This window comes from Cicer arietinum, chromosome 7 (assembly GCF_000331145.2).
Source record: "Cicer arietinum cultivar CDC Frontier isolate Library 1 chromosome 7, Cicar.CDCFrontier_v2.0, whole genome shotgun sequence".
In the NCBI taxonomy this organism is placed as follows: Eukaryota; Viridiplantae; Streptophyta; class Magnoliopsida; order Fabales; family Fabaceae; genus Cicer; species Cicer arietinum.
The window spans coordinates 11558302-11576115 of NC_021166.2; the positions used below are offsets into that span (position 1 = coordinate 11558302).

General features: G+C 24.8%; 1 protein-coding gene across 1 annotated transcript; it reads right to left on the reverse strand.

Annotated features, from left to right (window-relative positions):
• Nucleotides 1-10469: 10469 nt before the first annotated feature.
• On the reverse strand, nt 10470-11926 carry LOC101494217 (ethylene-responsive transcription factor 5-like). Its single transcript, XM_012718194.3, has one exon. The coding sequence runs from the start codon at nt 11537-11539 to the stop codon at nt 10586-10588; it is 954 nt and encodes a 317-aa protein (XP_012573648.1). The 5' UTR covers nt 11540-11926; the 3' UTR covers nt 10470-10585.
• Between the last annotated feature and the right edge of the window lie 5888 nt (nt 11927-17814).

The window sequence follows — 17814 nt, forward strand, 5'->3', positions numbered from 1 at the left end:
AAAACATAGCAAATATGGGTTTCATCATACACATATCTTGTGAGTTATATCATTCCTCCTAGTCCTATTTTTGGCCAACAAATAGTCTATGGTTGCTTCTATTGATTGAGAGCTTTGATCTCTAGTGTTACTAGTAGGAGATTCCACTTCAAATTGAGATTTCTCCTTCACAATTGCTTCCTTGCATGCATGTGCACATCATCCTCACCCAAGTCTCAACAAATGAGACATTTGGACTTACCAAACATCTTGATTCTCCAACATCCAACTTCCACAGCTTGTAACCTTTCACACTCTTTACATAATCAATAAAGATACCCTCACAAAGTTCCAACCTCAAGCTTGTTCTTTCTAACACTAGTCAATGCTCTCGATACATTCAAATTAAGAGTAGTTTGTCAATTTCTCACTTTACACTTTTATCAATGTTTGGAAGTCTATAGTTGATTAAGGATATTTGTTAATCAAATATGCTGCAATACTACCAGCTTTACCCCTATAAAACTCCTAGACAACCCATCTCTCAAGCACATATGATCACTATATCTAAAATGGTCGTATTCATACACTTGACTAGTCCATTTTATTGAGGTGTCTTTGTCTTCGATCTTATGTCTTTTAGTTCATATTTGATTTTCAACAAGAGTGTGTCTTTTTTTAAAATTTTAAATGATTTAGATTTATTTTTTGAAAATAGTCTACACTCTACTTACTAGAAAAATCATCAATCATGATGAGAAAATAGAAATTTCATCCATTAATTATCAAATTTGCAGTATCCTAAAGATCTGAATCAACATACTCTAAAGGGTTATTAGAAATATGCATTACAGTTTCAAACTTAAATATACATTAATTTCATTTTAATGGTGTACGTAGATTAAGCTTGTATAGTGAAACAATGTATAGCACCACCACACATGTAAACGTGTTTTCAACAAACGAGAACTATGGAACTAATCAAATTATATTAAAATCATTAAACGATAACAATGGAGTAATCAACAAAATTTAATTATTTAATAAATTATATGTTGATTTTAAATCAAATATATTTTTGTCACATTAAAAAATAATAGCATTTCTCTCTTTTTTACTTCTTTCATCTCTCTCATATCAAATAATAGATTAAAACTATTTTATTTTTCATGTATTTCTCTTTTATGTTACTTTTTCTCTCTTTTCACTTTTCTTTTCAACTAAACAAACCTTAAATGTAATTTTGTAATAAAAAAGTGGTTTAACCTTGAAAATTAATTTTATAAACTTAATTTTGTTTCAAATCTACATTAGTCAAAAATAACTTAATTTATAGTTTTGTATTGTATTGTCTTTTTTCATGTTTAGAAGTATAAAAAAACTTCTTACTCATTTGGCTACTAACTACAATTAATTTACATTAATACAAATATAGATTACGTTGAAAAAAATCAATTTTAATAAATAAAAAAATTATTCAAACATAGATTAAATTAAAGAAAATTCAATTTTAACTAATGTAAACCACCGTTATAGTCGAAAAATTATAGAAATCTGTTATTTTAGTCTTTTGACTCGGAAAAAAAAAAAGAGATCTAAAATCATCAAATAGTAATTGAAAGATATTCATTACTATTATAAAAATGTGTGAAATATTTTAAATATTTTAATAATTCAATAACTAATTTATACGATGTTGACCAAAATCACAAAGTCCCCCAAAATAAAACAAAATACAAACACATTACCAACAAACTAGAAAATGTGCAAACCAGAAACACGACGAAACCTGAAAAAACCAGAGAAACCCAACAGGTGAAACAAACGTGCAGAAATGTGCGAAACAGAAGCGTATGTAGAAATGTGGTTATGCAGCAGCAAATAAGCAATTGTGTTCAAGAGGAACAATCACAAATAACTCAATCTATTTTTTCTTAAACCCTTTACTCGCTCCATGATTTTCTTGGTTCTCTCTTTTTTTCTCAACCAGGGTGTTTCTTTCAATTTTTCATTTTCTTCTTCTTCCCGGATCACGCTGCTTTAAAAAGCCCACCAAAAAATAATTAACATAAGGCCCAACAAAGATAGGCCCAAAATAACCAAATCTGATTATAGAAGCATATATACCTCCCACAATTTTTTTAAATGATATATATATATCACTTTCTATCGACCTATTATTATATATTAAGTTGTAAAGGAGTTACAATTCGTACTCGTATGAAGCATATGGAGGATAGGATAAAGGAGCAAGTCTTATATGTTACAAGATTAGATGTAGTGTTTATGTACACATTAAAAAAAATGATTTTTTAACTACAAAAATTAATTTTACATTTTGTTGATATTAGAAAAAGGTGTCTTTTTTTGTGTGTATAAATATTATTTGTTTGATCTTGTGATTGCACAAAAATAATTTTAGAATGTCGAACATTCTTCAATAGAGAATATTTATGAAACACTTGTACCTTCATTGTTCTCTTATCGTTGATTCTTGAAAGTTAGGGTAAAAAATCATTAAACACAGTAAATTTTATTAAATAAATTATTTTATCTTTAATACAAGTAAGAATAATTAATTTAGTTCAAACTTGGAGTTAAAAAACATAAATTAATTTAACACTTCTTAAAAAATTTAGAGTAATGTTATTAAAGTACAAAATCTGACATAAAATAGAATACAAATACAATACAAAGTAAAATATAGTGGAGTCATATTTTGTTTTTCAAAAAATATCAAAGCATTGTATTTGTGTCAAATTTTGTGTTCCAATAACATTACACAATTAATTAAGTGAAATATATAACTCTTTAAAAAGAAGTTTTAATTGTTTTTTTAGTTAATTATTTTTACTAATTCACAAAATCGATCATCTTATTTTAAAATTTAATCATTTATTCTGATTTTTTAACTTAAAAACAGCGACATACATTTTTAAATAACATGACATATAATACAATGATATAAATAATTAACATTCAAAAAATTACAATAAAATTCTATATAAATTTCACTTTTAATTTTTAAAAAATAATTTTTATAATTTAATTAATAACATATGATACTGTAAATAACCATAAATTAGTTTAGCAATATTTTAAAGATCATATTATTAATTAAATATTACAAAAGTAGTTAAATTTACCGACAAACTTTAAGGAAAGAAAAAGGGAAAAAAAGACCGCAAAACGAGATAAGAAACTTGGCAGCAAGAAGTCTGGGAACCTCTTAAATCATAACTATATGGTATACTCAAGTAGTTAAATTTACTCTCTCATTTCTCATTTATAAAAATTGTGTATCTTTTATTTGTGACTGAGCAATCGTGGACGAGAACAGAAGATAAATTCCCTCAAGGATAGTGTAAGAGTGTGGACGAAGATTGTATCCCTACTCCACGGAGACCTCGTTAAAGCAATTTAATATATATATATTTACTTTTTCACACAATATGTATATAAATTTCTGTCATAAGTGACGCGTTTTGTCATTACAAGATTGTTATAATATTACATTTTATTTTATAAAGTGAATTCTTTTTACTCTCAATTTGATTGAAAATAGTAGGATTTTGATTATTATTTTTACGTGTATGGGGTGGGAAGCATTTTGAATGGCAGAGAGGAAGGTAGAGTAAGAGATTATTCATTGCACTTGTCCTGTCCCGTAACATCCCTAGAGACAGGGATATTTATGCTCGACAACTTCTATGTTGCAACTTACTGTCATTGTTGCTCTCTCCTTTATTTTAACCGTTAGAACACACACTAACTATTATTATATATGCAATATAATACCATATACATTACTACTTTTTAGGTCTCAAATAACAAACCTCCAATTCAAAGATTAGTAAAGCTATACTGAATTTTTTAATTCAAAAATCATTCATTCATATATAATTTTCGTACATATGTGACACATGATTAAACATATATATACAATCGTAGTTAATTATGTTAAATATATAATTAATTTAAATTATGTTTAAAATTATAGTGGATTATATAAGTGAATTAATTACTATTTTACTATTTAGATCGTGAAATGAATTAAAAATCTATTCAATTGTTGGAAACGTAAAAATTAAATAACGTTTGTCTGAATATCATCATTGTTTTAATTAGTTGCCATCAGTTTTTCTATGAGTACCAATGTACCATTACCATCATTCTTCATGTGTTTCAAAGAATTTACTTAAAGTTAATTTATTAGTTTAAATATATTTTTGATCTATGTAAACATATAATTTTTTAATTTTAATCACTGTAAATTTTTTTGTTTGGATTTAGTTCATATAAAATTAGATACCATCAATTTTGGTATCTAACGTAAAATCAACATTACAAACAAATAGCGCTGAGACACATGGCCTTATAAATGCACACCAACACATCATCTTTTATGATATATTAAAAATTAAATTTTTTATATTATTAATTAATAAATTTATTAATTATCATTTAATAATTAGTGTTATTTTATAAAAAAAATATGAATAAAAATTTAAAATGGGGTTTATGGTTTTTGGAATACTCTTATTCCGTGCCACGGCTGTTTGCAAACTCTTTTTTTATAACTTTTGATTTGACGTTTTAGGGACCAAAATTAATCATCTTTCATTTTATAGAGATTAAATTCAAACAAAAAAAATTACAAAAATTAAAATCAAATAGTATATTATAAAGACGAAATATATATTTAAATCTAATTAATTTCTCAATGCTCAAATATTATAAAGCAGATACGCTGTTATATAATAAGTCTATAAAAACTTATTTAATTACGTACGATTTGTTGAGGAAAGACAGCATACGAAAGGAATTACAGAATTACTACTATGCTTCTTTTCTAATTCCTTAATCTATAAAGTAATCCACAGCCGGGTTAATTTCTCTTCTTCTAAAATTAAAAGAAAAACAAAAAACAATTACTAATTGTGCGGTTATCATAAAAGGTAACATTAACATATACTCATATAGGATGCACGTGAATTTAATTCATCCTATTGACTAAATTTGGGTATTTTTTTTCTTTAAAAAAATAAAAATGATATAAGAAGAAGAGGAACAATTCAAGATTAGCATGAGATGAGGCTATTAAAACAATTATTTTAACTTCCTAAAAATAAATAAATTTATATTTAATTAAAAAGCCTACAAAATAAATTTGTACTTAACAAAAATATTTCATTATTTTTAAATTTAAAAATAATAAAAATTTATCTAAAATTAATATTATCTCAACAAATAATAAATTAATCAACTTAATTATTAATTAAAAATATTATATAATATAATTGATAGTTTTTAATTCTAAGACCTCATATTTTAATTTGCATTAGTCATCACCATATCTTGTAATGGGGCCCAAGAATATGATAGCGATCTCTTTGAAACGATGAATATTAAATACTAAAGTTGCAGGATACGTTGCATGAGAGGGATGGTCAAACGCAGAAAAGTCAAATTCAAAAAACGTGCTCCTAAATCAAATACCATATAATATGAATTTCGAACAAAGGTTAATACTGATAAAGAAATTGCAATGACAACTGAATTGACGGTATTGAAGGAAGCATGGATAGATGTCAAAACTTAGTAACTTACGACAGTTATATATACAAGGTAAACAATTTCTTAAAATAAATAAAATGTTTTAGCAATTCATGATTATGAGGTGAGATGATATCTGTAAATTTTTTAACTCTCTCAAGTGAGTGTATCTTTGAGGAGATGTGAGATATTGAGAGAAATGTATATTTTTTATTGTACTATAACACTGTTATATATAATGTAAAGATTATGTCCATTGAGGACGAAAACGACGAATATCTTGCAGCAACTATCCCGTTTGTATGCTCCTAGCCATTGAGAATAGAGCTCGTGGTATTTAGAGTTGAGACGAAATACAATTAGCGGACAAATATTTTGGGCTTGTGTCTGTTTAATTAAAATACATGGAATGCTAGGTTAATCCAGAACAATCTCTCTCGATCTCAAAATAATTGAATTATTTGATAATTTTATAATATATATATATATATATTAAAAGAAGTGTTTTATTGAAAGAGAGATTGAATACAACTTTTATCAAATTATTTTTGTTATATATTGATTTATTATTAGTGTTATAAATACACAGTAAAATATATTATATTGAAAATAATGTAAGTAATACTAATTAAATTATACAATTGAAACAAGTGCATTGAAAATTTAAATGATATTTTATTTTAGGATTTTTTTTTATATAAATGAGTTAATTATGGTGAGATGTAAGGAATAACTTAGATGTTTATTAAACAATAATAAAACTCTTCAATATTTTTCTCTCATGTTTCTTCGTGTGTTTGAATTTCCACCTCTAAAATTCAATTTTTCCATCATTCTCTTTCTCTCTCTCTCTTTTCTAAAAGATGGTAGATATTTTAATGGACTCTCACATGTCACATGAAATTGTCTATTTTTATATAAAGCATATGAATTTTGCACATAGTTTTAGATGACATAAATACTAGACTTAAATAAATTATTTTATTTACTTATTTTTTAAAAACAAAAATGATCTCTACTCATATTGTAGAGTACACAATAGTAGCTACACCACCATAAGAAAAAATACTCTTAAAATGTAACTTCGTCTTTTATTATACTACTAAAAAGAATTTTAAGAATTTTTTTAAAATGAAATTACTTAGGTTACATTTAAAAAGTTATAGGTAATTTATGGATAATTTTCATTAGATGATGGTAAATTACTACAATTTTTCAAAGTTACTCTTAAAAAAAACTTTTTTAGTATTGAGATGGTTACACAAGCTTTCGCGGCACTTTAAACTGCAACCAAATGCACCTCGCAATGGTTAATCAATCGCTTGAGCTTATATTGAGCCAATATCTTATTGCGGCAATTTAAAACAATTAATGCTGGAAAATGGAAACTAAAATTAGTAAGGATTAAGGACCAGATTAGAAGGCTTTGGTGTAATTGATATATACCTCTTAAAAAATAGTCCTAATATAAAAGCAGTTTAAAATAAAAACTGTTTTGAGTAACTATTTATAAAAATTATTTTTTACAATTGACTTTTAAAAAATAAAAAATGTTTTATGTTACACTAGATAAATACAAAATAGAACTTCTACTTGTTTAAAAAATTTCTAATAAATAATTTATAAATTATTGAATATTAAAATTAAATTTTTTTATCTGTTTGATACAACATTTAAAAATAATCATAATATAAAAACGGTTTAAAATAAAAACGGTTTTGAGTAACTATTTTTAAATTACTTTTTACAATTGATTTTTAGAAAGAAAAAAAAATGATTTTCATGGTAATGGAATATACAATATAACTTCTACTTTTTTAAAAAAAACCTCTAATAAATAATTTATAAATTATTGAATATTGAAATTATTTATAACTAAAAAGTATTATTCAATAAAATTTAAATATATAATATTCTCAAATATTAACATCGTATTATAATTTTATTAAGTAAAAATTAATGTTTATCTATTAAAAATATTTATATTAAATTTATTCATATATACAGTGAATGATTTTTTTGGACAAGAATATTGATTCTTTAAATAAAGGAATAAATAATTTTATATGGAGTTCTGGCATAATACCTGCTGAATTTAATAACTTTATCGTCCTAACATGAATATATTTTCTTCGAACACAGGGTCCAAACATGAATTCTTTAATTCAGGGTTTCCTCGATGTAGTTGATATACATTGTTAATATAATGATGGTTAGGTTTTAATAATAAATATTATATTGCGCACCCCACGATACAGTTGCTTCGGTAAGAATGGATTGTCATGTACCTCTTTCCTTATTATTATTTTTTGGATACATATCTCTTATCTATTTCCTTAGTTTATATTCACACAAACACACCTTAGCAAAAAAATATTCAAAAATAAAATAAATTATGCAGGATCTATGGAAATCGTCGACAGGCCGACCCAAGAATTAGATTTAGGCTTTAAAAAAATTTATTTTTTACTTAAAAAAATCTTTCCGAATTAATTATATTTTTTATTTCATAAAAAAATTATATTTTAATATTTTTTAATTAAAATTAATATTATCTTAATAAATGCTGAATTAATTAATTGTATTATTAAGAGAAAAAAGTATATTATAGAAATTAATTATATTATTTTAATAAATAAATTTATATTCTAAAATATAAATAATAAATTAAAATTTAGAAATATTACTAAAATATTATTGTAGACTTTATAGGATCTAATTAAAAATAGTCTTAGATTATATATAAGTTCAGTTGGTGTATGAAAAATATATAATTTATTTTTATCTAATTATTCTTATGGTTGTTGTACTATCTAGTTGATATAAGAAATTTTTATTTGATTTGAGTGAAATGAATCCTCTTTTTTAGTTGAAAGAGAGAGATAAAAATATATTAAATAGAGAAAGAAAAAAAATTGATAATTGAGATGTAAAGTAAAGATGAAAATTCGTAAGTTATAATTCAATTAATAAATGTAGACATTTGTTAAATTTGACATTTTATAGTAATATTTATTATTATTTTTTATATACTATTTATTACATTTGTTCAGGAAAAATCTCATATTAATATTTTGATAATAATTAAATAAAGTTAATTAACCTTCTAATTATGATTCTAAAAGTGTGTTGCTATTTAACAATGTGTTTTTAAGTGTATTAATTGAAGATATGTATTAAACATAACAACACAAGATCATTTTAGAAAAAGCAAGATCATTCTAAAAATCGAAGATCATTCTAGTTTATTAAAAACAAAAGTCAATAAAAACGAAGATCGTTTTGGTTTTTCACATCCTTCAGTTTTATTAAACCAAAACCATTCTGATTTGGGAAAAAGCAACACTTTCCTTCAACAAGATCGTTTTAGTTTGCAAATTTATCAGTCTTCATTATGAAAATACCAGACTTATGTACACAAGATCATTTAGGACAAATTCATTCTAAAAGATTAACAAAGAAAAAGCAAAGCATCAAGAACAAACAAGCAAAATCAATCTCTAATTTGATGACTAAAGCAACAAGTACAGCCAGGACAGAAATGACAAGACACTACAACTGCACCTCTAAGCAGTATGTGTACAAAGCAGAAAAAGCATAAACAATTGTCAAATGTTCTCAGTCTATAACTTACTCAAAATAGAAACGAATATCGTTTTGATTATAAAACAAGAAAATAATTGTTTTTCAACAATATTTGTCTATTAAAATAACAAATGGACAACTGAACTGCTAACGGCTATATTAGGTGTCATCAACCTTCATGAAGCCTATAAAAGGAACCTCAAGGTCAAGGAAATAACAAGAGTTTAAAGTGCAAGCAATTAATCACTTAAATAATCATTATTGAGAAATCTAAAGCTCTTAAATTAAGCACAAGCTCCAGTTCTGTTTCACTAGATTTAAGGATCTACTTGCTGAATCTTTTTACTGACAATCAAAACTCAAACAATTGTTGAGTGTACTCTGATCCATCAATCCTTTTTAAATCGTTTCATTTGAAAACACAAGACTATAGTGTTGAAGATAGTTTGAGTGAATTGTAAAAAAAAAATTGTGATTAAAAAGTGATTTATAAAAACTATTTCTAGATTGAAAGGTAACTATTGGAAATAATTTCAAGGTTGAAATATTGTAACTGATCAAGATTGATGGCGAAAGTTGATGTGAAAAGCAATAACATTCTTGTTTAAGAACTTTAATGAAAAATCTCACAAGTTGAGAGAATTTGACGTAGTCCACTTTGAGGGAACCAAAATATATTATTATGTGATTTCTTATCTCTATTTATTTCTTATTCACTAAACATAGATTATGTAAGGGAAACTTTTTTTTTCACTCACCAAAAACGTTATGTTTTTACTATATTTAAAACCAAAATTAATTTTGAGTTAACTAAATTAAAAGTATAAATTAATTAAAAAAATGAGAATCACAATTCAACTTTCTCCTTCTTTACCCTTTCTAAAATAAATAAAACAAATATTAATGAATGCTCTTGTAACTACAATAAATGACGATGTATAATTTATACAATAAATAATATATATATATATATATGTACTAACTTATTTCGTTAGTAAACACCATTCCCCTTTTAATAATATTCATAAAATGATTATGGGCCGAATACAACCTCAAATTGTTAAATATTTACGACAAAGTCTCGTAATAAAATGACAAAGTCTTATTCGGTTTATAATTATGAATAGTTTAAGCAAGTTCCCTTGGGTCTCGAGTCTCATGAGATAGATATAAAGAGCAACTCATAAGAGTTGAACTCATGTATTGCTAGAGTATAAGTCAACTTTTTCTAACCAATATATAACAATTAACATTCTTTTGCTATTTTTTTACAAAGTTTAAGACGAACATATTTACTAAAAAAATTAGAGCTTAGCGATTTAATAATAATTGAATAGGCACTTGAAATCTAGCCAAGAAGAAAATATGGTGAATAAATTAAATCATTTAATGAAATGTACATTTCTCATCTCTGATAAGGATGCAATAAAAGACGATTATTTTAAAGGAGCCCTAAATAGAAATTTCACACAGCCACTAAAGGTGAATAACAAAAAGAAGATAACGGCGACAACGGTGGAACACTGAAAATTCCCTTAATATCACCGTCCCAAAACCCAGTCCAAGTTGACGGCGTTAACGGCATATCTTTAAAACAGTTCACATCAAACTCCATCGTTTTCTCCTTTTTAACCACCGGTTTCTCCTCCACCTCTTCCTCTTCACGGCAACGTTTCCTCTCACCGTCGCCGGAAGTCTCCTCCACCGCCGCAATAACTTCGTTGACTTCAAGTGGAAAGTTAAGAATTGCTTTGGATCCGCGAAGCCTGAAAGCGGCTCGATCGTAGGCTTTAGCGGCTTCAATAGCCGTATCAAACGTTCCGAGCCAAACTCTTGAGCCGCGTTTGTTCGGATCGCGAATCTCGGCGGCGAATTTTCCCCACGGTCTTTGTCTAACTCCTCTGTAGTGCTTTTTCTCAACAGGTTCCGGTTCTGGTTTCTGAACAATCACCTCCGGTTTCGGATCCGAGTTTCCGAATTTGATCCACTCGGTTTTCTTGGGGAGAGAGATTTTCAGCGACGGTTTTCGGCTCAGTGAAGAGTTTTTCTCTATGGTTCGTTGAGTACGGTTGTTAACAGGTTCAGTTATTAACGCTTTGGGACTCTCCTGTTCGATTGTTCGCAATTTGGAATCAAATTCGAAAAGTGGAATTTGTGTTTCCGTTTGAAGGAGGTTAGTGAAGTAATGATCTAAAGAGATTGAAGAATCGGAAGTTGATGAGTTTGATTCGGTTTGAGAGGTTGTGTTGTTATTTGTTACTCCTTGAAATTCAAATTCAAATTCAAATTCAGATTCAGATTCAGACCAGGGTTGTTTGGTTTGAGTGTATTGTGCAATTGGAGTTCCTAAAGGGGATAGTTCACCTAAAAGATGCAATTTGATGCTTCTAAGAGCTGAAACTTCAGCAGCGTTATCCATGAGTTTATTGTGTATGTTTATAAATTGAATTGATTTTATTTTTATTTGATTGAAGGAAAAAAAGGAAGCAAAAAGTTGTGGTATTATTGGAGGAGAAATAGAGAAGAGAGGATAAGGTTGTGTGATGTGTTTGTCTAAGTTGAGTGGAAAAGGGTTGTATATAAAGGGAATTGATTGAGTGAGTGTTGATTTTGAACGTGGAGGAGACTTTCTAATGAGGAGCTACGATGCTAGGAGGAAGCATCGTTTTTCATTTTCTCAATTATTCTTTTTATTTTTAATTTTCTTTGCTTGAAGGAAAGATGGGTTGAAATTTGAATATTCTACGGGTGGGGAACACCTTAGTTACTTTGCTCCTTATCTTGTCTACGTCAATTGTTATTGCATTACCCATTCTTCACTGTTTTCTTTTGTCCTTTCTGTTGTCCGTTTCTTAAATGGCGCTGCCGCAACTTTTGATTTCTGCCTATATTATTATTTTCTTCATCCTTCATTTACTTCAAAGTCCATAATATAATTCTCCCTTTCAACAGAGATCTATAAATTGAGTAATATTCATAGTTATATTAAGAGTTATATTCATTTATATAATCGATTAAATAAATAAATAATTAATTAATTAACTGGCCAATATATCTAACAACTCTCAAAATAAAATGCATTAATTACACTTTAGATTTCGAAAACGTCAAAAAAATACATTGATAACAAAGAATATGAAATGCCATAATACATTAACTAATAGATTTTAAAATGCCATAAATAAATTGACTAAAAGGTTTTTGGAAGATTTAATCTTCGTTTGAAATAAAAACAATAAATATTCTAATGCAAACTTACTTCTTCATTTTTTGTTATAGGTGTTGAAATAAAAGATTAACACATCAATCTTGCATTTTTCATAGAAACAAGAATAAATTATTCAACAATTAAATGAAAAAGAAAAGATAAATCACTCGAGTTTCTATGAAAATTTTACAAATAAATATTTTAGAAAAAAAATAGCGAAATAATTAGCTCTATAATACTATATTACAGTTTTTAATTTAAGTCATTAATAAAAGATAAATAAAGATTTGTAAATTGGATTATATTGATAATTCAAAATATTAATTACATCAAGTGTTACCTAAACTTATATAATTAATTAAATAAACAATTAATTAGTAATAAATAATTAACTAACTAGAGTATTCAACTAATTAATTTAATTTAATTAATTAACTAACTAACTAATATATCAACAATTTGATAAGATACAAAAATAATATAGTGATAAAGAGATATATATTAATTTTGATATATAACAAATTTCATATATGCTAATGTTATTTGAAAACATCAAATATAATTCATGTTTAACGAGTGTTATTGTCTTCTTTACCTTTTAGGTTGAAAAACAATTTCTTCAACCTAAATTTTAGATTAAATAAAAAGTATAATAATGTTGTTTACTTGAATATGAAGAATTTTTTTTTATAAATTTAGTAGCAATTTTAGTCATTTTAATTAAAAAATTACGATATAACATAATTTAATAGCGTGACATATGATACAACGGTGTAGAATGATTAATACTAATGAAATCACAATAAAATTCTATAAAAACTTAACTTTCAACTATATCTTTTAATCGAAAAATATGAGCAAGAAACCAAAACTGTCAACTTTTAAAATAAAAAAACCAATTTCATTAACTGATGAAAATAGAGAGATTAAAATAAATTAAATTAAAATTATATTTGAATAGTTTTTGATATGTTTTTAAATATTTTAATATTCTACTACTATAATATATTAACAATATTGGTATAGTAACCAAGAATGTTCAATCCGTTCAATCCGTTTGAATCCAAAAATATTTTTGCTAGTTATGAAAAGATGAGTTTATCCAATTATTATGTTTTCTTGTGCAAATATTTTTTACTTGTCAGAGTTAATGTATCTAGTTCGATGGGCAAATTTCTAAACAATATACTTTTTGGACAACTTGAACTTTTTAAACAAAATCAATATTCAATTTGAACGAAATTTTAAATTTGTGTTTGTTCCTGATTATGTAGTTTTCCTTTTTACAAAATAGTTTAGTGATTATGAACTCTGTAAAGTTCTATATATTCCAAGTTGATTTCCTTTTTCTTGATAATTTAGCACAAGTTGATATATTTTATTTTAGAGAGGATCAAATTATATCCCAAAGAGTTACACTAATAGTTATACTCATTTAATAGTATTATGGTAGATAAATATTTTTTAAAATCAATCATTGAATTAAAAGATACAATTATATAAATTATATCTATAAATCTATAATTATTTTGTATGTCATTTTAATGCGTGAAAATTAACGTCAATTAGGGATGAAAATAGGCTAGGCTGTCCGTTAGGGACTTATAGTCTGGCCTATTTAATAAAAATGTTAGGATCAACCTATTTTTAAAGTCTATTTATATAAATAGGTCATACTCAGACTTATAAAAAAGCCTATTAGATCTGACAGGCCGACCAATATATATTTTATTATTTATTAATGTTATTTTTATTATTATATTAATAATATTATTTTCCTATTTTAAATTTAATCAATTAGACAATCACCCAGTAGTCATTCCATATTCGGTAGTCGTTCCATATTTGTTTGAGAGGAAATAATGGATTCGTTTGTTTCAGAAGAAAAAAAAAATCTATTATTTGAAACCAAAAATTATGTTTTAGGGTTTAAAGTATGTTTGTTTCAGATTTTTTTAAAATTATTTTGTTAGAAAAATTATTTTTTGTTTAATATATATAGATATGTACATTGATATTAGTATGTGAAGAGCATCATGTGGTATGAGTAGAGCATTTAAATATTTTAATATGAATAAGACTTTTAAATAGGCTCAGGTCAGACCACACTTTTAAAAAGGTCAGGTTAGGCCGAAAAAATTAATCGTAGGTCAGACTCAGGTCTTTCAAAGTCTGGTCTGACGTGACATATTCTCATCCCTATCGATGTAATTATATATAACGTTAATCTAGACGCAACTTCATGACATGATAAACGATTTTAAATCAATGTAAAATTTTATAAATTTAATTTATATCATAGTAGATTTCAATCTAAATCTAACAATTGATTTTTAAAAATATTTTTCCGACACACTTTTCTTAAATGAGTGTAACTTTTAATATTACTTTTTTTAGTGTAATTTAATATTTCCTCTTTATTTGATCTACTTACACAAATATTTATGAAATATTTTGAAAAAACTTACAATAAAATCTTATGAAATTTTGACAGGTTGCATTTGGCCCGACTTATCTTTGACTTAAGCTACTTTAATGCTAAAGTTAAATATAGTGCTCTTAAAAAAATGTTAAATTGTTTGATAATTTCAAGTTTTTTTTTTAAGTGGAAAATCTACTTTTAGACTAAACTATGTTGGATAACATGTTTAGATTTAATTATAATTTTGATATCTTTATTTTCATCGAATTATAAAATTAGATTTTTTATTTTAAAAACTAATAATTTTGATATTATTTTTTTAAAAAAAAGTTAAACTATAAAATCACAATTTCATATATTTTAAATTATATGATATAGAATTATCTAGATACATTAATTATCCATATGTCATTAACAGAAATACAAAAATAAAAATGTTATGAAATTGAAACTTAAGTTTTTAGATGATTTTATTGAGATTTCACGTATTAATCATTTTGCATCATCGTATTATATGTTACGTTATTTAAAATATGTGACATCGCTATTTTTAAGTTCAAAAGTAAGAATATGAGACCAAAACCGCCTGATTTAAAAAATATGAAATGATTTCGTGAATTAACAATTAAAATATAAAACTAAATCTACAATTAAAAATATTTGTTATAGAACATGCAGTCTTATAGTTATAAATTACATAAATGGATTAATATTTTTTTTTAAAAAAGAATCTTTTAAACGCTTGCTACTATTTTAAAATCTTCAATTTCCAATTAAGGAATTTTTTGTTTTTGTTAATTAAATAATAATATATAAATAATTAATAGATCTAAATAGTACACGTATCATAAAATAATATGTTATATCATTTGAAATAAAAACTATAATTAAAAGTGTCGTCTTTTAAAATAAAAAAACTAACCGAACAGATTATTGAAAGTAAATGGATCAAAACTATAATTAAGTCAAAATTAATACTACTACTAATATAATGAAAAATAAAAACAAAACATTTCCTGTAAACTAAAGACCACACTTGTTTAAGAAAGAAAATGTGGTTAATTAAAACAGGAAAGTATGACGAGATGCGGGAAAATTAGGATTGGTCCATTTTTTATTCAATTATTTGTTCTATATATTATCCCAAAATATAGTATAAGTTATAAAATTATGTATTTATAAAATAAAAAAAATGATAAAATAATTTTTGTTTTTAACTTATATTGTAAATTTATTTTCTTTTTATAAATTCTACTATTTAATTGATATTATATATGTATATTACTCTTAATTTATTATCATCAACTTTACATTTATGAAGTAAAATGCATAAAATTATGTATTTATAAAATAAAAAAAATGATAAAATAATTTTTGTTTTTAACTTATATTGTAAATTTATTTTCTTTTTATAAATTCTACTATTTAATTGATATTATATATGTATATTACTCTTAATTTATTATCATCAACTTTACATTTATGATAATTAGAGTTAACTAATAATCTATAAAGATAATTTAACAAAATTATTTTTTCTTTTTTATTTATTATATTTTTTAATTTATATAAAATAATTAAACAACATCATCATTTTGAGATGGAGAAATAACATCAAAGATTTGTTTTCGGTATGTTAAAGGTTTCTTAGTTCTGAAGTGACCCTTAAGAAAAAGGTAGACTCTAATTAAGAGAGTATATGGCGGTCATAATGTGAGTTTGGAAAATGTTGTTTTCAAAACTAACCGGGTCCTGCATATTTTGACAATGAACTTTTTTTGTTTTTTGTGACAACCTTCGTTGATAATTAAATTGACAACGATAGATAGCCGATAATTGATCAAAGCACACAAGGCCCCCATACGACACTGGGCTCCACCACCTTTGTTGATTTCTCTTTTTTCTTTCGTAAATTGACTTCGTCTTCCATTTTCATTCTATTATTTGCTCTTCTGTTAGCCGGCTACATTAATTTAATGATTTAATTGTGATTTTGATATTCTTGTTTATTTTTATTTATAAAATTGATCATCTTATTTAATAATAAGTACGATTGTTTATATGATATTTTACTTTAATTTTAGATAACTTTTTTTTATTTGATTATTTATTTAATTTTATTATAAAACTTCAAAAATATAAAGAATGAAAATGTAAATTTATATGAAGATTTGAGTTATAAATTTGATGAAATTTGCATTATATTAATATGATAATTAATTTTATGAGTTTTTTTTTTTTTGAAAATTTTGATAAATTTTTTGTAATAAAAAAATAACATTTTTAACATTTTAAAACATAAAAGATCAAACTGTTTACTTAAAATTAAATAAATAGCCAAATTAAAAAGAAAGAAAAAAAGATACATGAATTAAGTGTTATATGAAATAAAGTTAAGGGACCGCGAGAACAATTATGCCTTAACAATATGACAATTTGTCTTTTATCCAAAAACATTAATTAAAATATGATGATATAATATATTTTAAATGACATATCGTATGACACAATAATGTAAAATGGTTAACATCCATAAAATCGCAATAGAAGTCTCTAAAAATTTAATTTTCAACTTCAATTTTTTTTATAATTTAATTAATGACATATGAATAATTAATATATCTTAAATATTTTATATCATAAAATCATTAAAATATACGAAATCGTCATTTTCTAGTTTAAAAATATGAGAAAAATTAAAATTGTCGACTTTTAAAATAGAAAATCAATTCTATGAATTGATAAAAATAGAGGATCAAAAATACAATTAAACATAATTTAATTACCAATCCAATCATTAAAATATCATAAATTTAATAGTTAATAAGGTACTCTCTTCAATGGAAATGTATTGGAAGCAAAGATCGATTATACGATGTATATTTATGTATATTTAATTGTAGATATTTTCTCGTTTTATGTTATTAAGTTAAATATTTTAATTTTTTTTTTGTAAATGCATCATTTTTAATTTGTGACTTTTAATTTTATAGTTTTGAATCGATATAATTTATATCAATTTAAATGAATCAATATCGTTGTTTTAGTAAAGAAAAGGTAATTT